We start from the raw sequence: 4985 nt of genomic DNA, 5'->3' as shown, positions 1-4985 counted from the left end.
GATGTGGGGTTTTCATAATCCCAAAAATGCAAGGATAAGTGTTTTCCAACAGTTGGTTAGGTCCAGAGGAATTTTGATGACATAGGACCTTGACTGAACTTTCTCTTCAGGAGGCAATGACTAACAGAAATAGGGTTTGAGGGTATGCATGTCTGGTCGATGAAGAAACTGAAGATTATCTGTCAGTTTCCTTACTGTTGCTCAGCTGTCCAAAGAGTCAAGTTTGGGCAAAGACCCTGAATGCACTGGGGCCATTGACACAGACATAGCCCTCAGCAGCAGTCAGGGCCTGGAGGTCTCCACACTCTTTAATTACTTTTATTATACCTTTGAGGTATAATTTGGAATCAGGAATGGTGATGCTTACAGCAGTTCTTTTATTGTTTTGGAATGTTTTAGCTTTCCAATGCTTTCTGTATTTCCATATGATGCTGAGAATGGTCTTTAAAGATATGGAAAGAATTGTGTTGAAATTTTGAAGCAGATTGCTTTGAATCTGTAGATGGCTTTTTGTAGAACGGCCATTTTTAGATGTTAATATTACTAATTCATGAGCATCGGAGAACTTTCCATTTTCTGATATCTTCTTCAATTTCTTTGTCAAAGACTTGAAGTTTTTTTTAAATTTAATTTTATTTCACTTAATTTTTTTCCATAACAGTTTATTTATTTCTTAAAATCAGGTCATTTTCAATTACATTGTGAGTTTGACATTTTTGAAAACCTTCTCGAAAAAACTCACCCAAATAACAAACAACAACAACAACAAACCAACAAAATATTCCCAGCTAATAGAAGTATATGCTGTAATCGTTGTTTACAATGACCTTCCTGTACATAAGCAATCCTCCTAAGCCAATCTCGATGGTATTATGGGATGCAGGCATTAATCACCACACACAATGAAATACAGCTTTCAGGCTGATTTGGGTTCTTTCGCTTTCTGGGGTGATCTCTCAAGCACAGATTCTATATTCTGAATTGGCATAATTCTGTTAATAAGAACAGTTATAGAGGCCAAACAGTAGGGGTAGAATATTTATAGTTTCCCTATCAGTATGGATGTTGATGGATTAGGCCCTTGTTTCTGTTTTGGCAGGTAGTGCTGTGTACGTGATGGATTTTGCAGCCTGAGTGGTAATTCCAACATGGAATATGGTGACAACTCACATTTATTCTGGACACTGAAGCAGCTGGCCATGGCCAACTCTCCTATGTGTCCAAACAGAATGTGTCAATCCGATTCCTCATGCAGAGGTGAGAGACCAGATGCAGGTATCAGATTCATCTAAAGCATTAGGCAGAAACTGATCACAGAGACCTTTGGGGACCTGAAACTCAGGTTGTACCATTTCTAGAGTTCACTGGACACCACACTCTTTTTTCTCTGATATGCTCTGAAAATCCTGGTGTCTCAGGTCTTTTCTCTGGAACCTCATTGGAAACTGCAAAACTATTGTGGGGCATATAATCTCAGGGTTTGAAGATAATTTAAAAGCCAAAAGAGCCTATACAGATGTGCAGCAGACTCTAAGAGACCTTCATGCAGACTCAGACTACTATAGTCATCAAAACTTTCTATAACCAGAGATAGAAAAATTAAGATGTTCTACGACAAAACCAAATTAAGCAATATTTGTGAACAAATCCAGTCCCATAGTAAGTGGTTGAAGGAAAACTCCAACCTAAGGAGGTTCACTATAACCATGAGTAATACAGAGAACAAATCATCTGAGAGCAGTAAAGGCAAAAGTATGGAAACATAAACAAAAACACAAACATCACCACCACCACCACAAGAACAATAAAGACAAAAAATATTAGGAATCAAACCACATTGGTCATTGATATCTCTCAATATCAGTGGCTTGATTCACAGTAAAATGTCACAGACTAACAGTGTGGATGTGGAAACGGACTGCATCCTTCTGCTGCATCTACAAAATACACCTCAACCTAATGGGTAGAGAATATCTCAGGGTAAAGAATTGGAAATGGATGTTCCAATAAATGGACCTAAGAAGTAAGTAGTAGTTGCTTCCATATCTAACAAAACAGACTTCACAAAAACTAATCAGAAGACATAAGTCCTCAATAAAGGAAAAGGGCACCAAGATAAAAAAAAAAATCAGAAACAATAGGTTCCGCTAAGCAAAATGAAATCAAGATCAGATATGTAGTTTAAATAGACCAATAAACTCTATTAAAATTGTACAATAGCTAAAAGTTTCTTCACCAAATAAAGCCAGGACCAGATACATTTGGCACAGCTATCTACCTGCCATTGAAAGAAGAGTTAACGCCTGTCCTCCTCAAATTATTCCAGAAATTAGAAACAAAGGATCATTGCCCAATTTATTTTATGAGTCTAAAATTACACAGAAAACTAAGTCACACTCTAATTCACTTATGAACACTGCTGCAAAAATACTCATCAAATAATTACAAACTGATTCCCAGAATATTCAAAGAATATTTACCATGATGAACTAGATTGTATCCTAGATATGTAGGGATGATTAAATATGCAAAAATAAAAGAAAATGTAATTGACCATATAAAGCCCCCAAAGACCAAACCCGGAAAGACGTAAACCTCATGATGATATCATTATATGGAGGAAGAACTGTTTTCAGTATCTAACACTCTTTTATGAAGAAACTCAGGGAGAGATTGGCACACAAGCGTCATACCTAAATACAATAATGGCAGTTTAAAACAAGTCCATAGTCAACATCAACTTAAATATGAGAAACTTAAACAATTCCACTAAAATCTGGAACAAGGCAAGGTTTGACTCTCTCCATATCTATTCAATATAACAAGTGAATTCTTAATAAAATCATAAGGCAACTGACAATAAAAGGGACACAATTTGGAATGGTATAAGAAAGAATCTTTACTTGTAGAAGATAATATAATACACATAACAAGGAAATTCCTATAGCTAAAAGCTTTCAGAAAATAAAGTTGACCAAAATCTATGAATGTCTTCTTTCTCTTCCCTGTCTCTTGTTAGCAAACATTTATGTTTGTTTTCTCATTTCTGAGTCCTTGACCATATCTTCAGCACAGTCCAATCCAGATAGGTTTCTCCAAAGAAACCCTGTTGTAATGTGCTTGGGGCCAGAAACTAAAATGAATTCCAGATTCTAACTCCTTGGACAAAAATCAAACCAGTACAACCAAAGGGTAGAGGCTGGGTAGATTTACCAGAGTCCAAGGCTCCCCATCCCTCAACCTGAAATTGACTCCTTTACATGTATATTAAGCCTCAGCCACCATGCTGTTTTTCCCTAGCTTCACTGGAAATGTTCCACACATCCCATAGTCTAGCCAGGTGTCATTGGTTAAAAACATTGGCGGCTGCTTCTGGGAGACAAGTGTAGGAAAAGGCTGACCAGAGCCTAGGATCACTTCAAGCATTTACTAGGTTGCCCCTGGGAAGGGCACTGAGTAGAAGCCATGGAACCATAAGCTTCAGCCAATAAGTGGGGATATAAGTCCACCATTGTCTTCCAGCTGGAGGTCTCAGAGACCTCAGAAGCATGAGCTGTAATGAAAGCAAGTGCCTGGGTTTTCAGCTGCTCTGAGCTGTGGAGGTCAGCCAGGACAAGAGTGTGGGCAGCATTCTCCACAGAAAGGTTCCTGCAGAGGGAATCCTCACACATGACCTTCAAACGCTCCAGGCCATACTTGTCAGCACCTACCAGCAGAGCATCTGCCATGCTGTCCAGGTCTGGTGCCTTCCCAGTGTAAATGAAGTCCATCATTGCCTTGAAGACTTGTGGCTCCAGGTCAGGGATCTCAAAGCGGTTCTTTCTACTCTCCTCCATATCTTGTTCAATCATGGCTCTGAAAACTGAAGAGCGAGCTGCTAAGATGGCTTTGTGAGCCCAGAATTCCTGGCCAGCTACCACCAGACAGCAGTCTGTGAAACAGGAATTCTCCCACAGCTCTCCTAGCTCATCTGCCAATGTGCAGTTGGGAACTTGAATTCCTGGTTTCCTGTTCTGGTCAGAGATGCTCAAAGAGACCTGGACTATGCTGACCTTGCAGACGAGGGTGAGCTGGTCATCTGGGAAAAACTGAAATGCATGGGACAAGAGGAAGTCTCGAGCAATATACTTTTTATAACCCCAATTGCTGCGTGGCACGAACCTAAAGGCTCTTGGGCTCCTCCTGACTTTCATTTTCGCTCCTTCGTTGTTTATGATCCAGAACGGGAACTTTGCCCAAACATGACTCTTTAGATAGCTGAGTAACACTAGGTAAACTGACAGGTAATCTGCAGTTTCTTCATCGACTCCGTTCGGGTGTATTTTCAAACACCATTTGTCATTGGTTCCTATTGAGAAAGCTGGGCTCATAAAGCTTTCTGGCATTTCCTCAACAATAAAAGGGAAGTTGCTGATGGTCCACCTATAGGAGAAATCTTGAACGCTAATTTGTGTGTGGTCCCATCTCTGGGCTATCTCATCTCCTGCCATTTCTCCTGCAGGTCGTTTGAAGGTTCAACTGGATCCAAAATGAAGAATTAGCAATTGTTTTCTCTTCACTCTGTGAGACGCAATAACAGACAGGATTTTGATTTTTAGGTTTGGTTCTCATCTGTTCTCTCTTCCATGAGGCTGGAAACAGGGTCCCTGAAATTTTCTATCCAGATTTTATTACTAATTTCAGAGAACACAGTCTAGGCAACTAGATACTCTTACATCACTCCATTATTTTCTAGATTGAATCTTAGGTCAATAGGTAACTTGTTTTGACAATTATACACAGCTTTTTGAGAGTTTTGATCATTCATTCTATTAATTCATGTCAAAAATGTTGCACTAGGGTTCTCTAGAGGAACAGAATATATACAAGGAATCTCTCTATATATGACCAAAGGGGATTTACTAGAAGGACTTTGGGCTGCAGTCCTGGTAATCCCACATTACCTATGAAGAGAAAGACCAAGATTCCATTACTTACTCAGTCCA

General features: G+C 39.4%; 1 protein-coding gene across 1 annotated transcript; it reads right to left on the bottom strand.

Annotated features, from left to right (window-relative positions):
* Positions 1–3413: 3413 nt before the first annotated feature.
* On the bottom strand, positions 3414–4490 carry LOC131913783 (speckle-type POZ protein-like). The gene has a single exon (XM_059266566.1). The coding sequence runs from the start codon at positions 4488–4490 to the stop codon at positions 3414–3416; it is 1077 nt and encodes a 358-aa protein (XP_059122549.1).
* Between the last annotated feature and the right edge of the window lie 495 nt (positions 4491–4985).

The sequence above is a fragment of the Peromyscus eremicus genome, chromosome 6 (genome assembly GCF_949786415.1).
Source record: "Peromyscus eremicus chromosome 6, PerEre_H2_v1, whole genome shotgun sequence".
Lineage (NCBI taxonomy): Eukaryota > Metazoa > Chordata > Mammalia > Rodentia > Cricetidae > Peromyscus > Peromyscus eremicus.
Note: the sequence above shows the minus strand (reverse complement) of the source record. Positions and strands in the feature narration are given on the sequence as shown.

Coding starts and splice junctions, on each gene's coding strand:
- LOC131913783 (XM_059266566.1), bottom strand. CDS start 4,490: ATGGCAGGAGATGAGATAGCCCAGAGATGGGACCACACACAAATTAGC.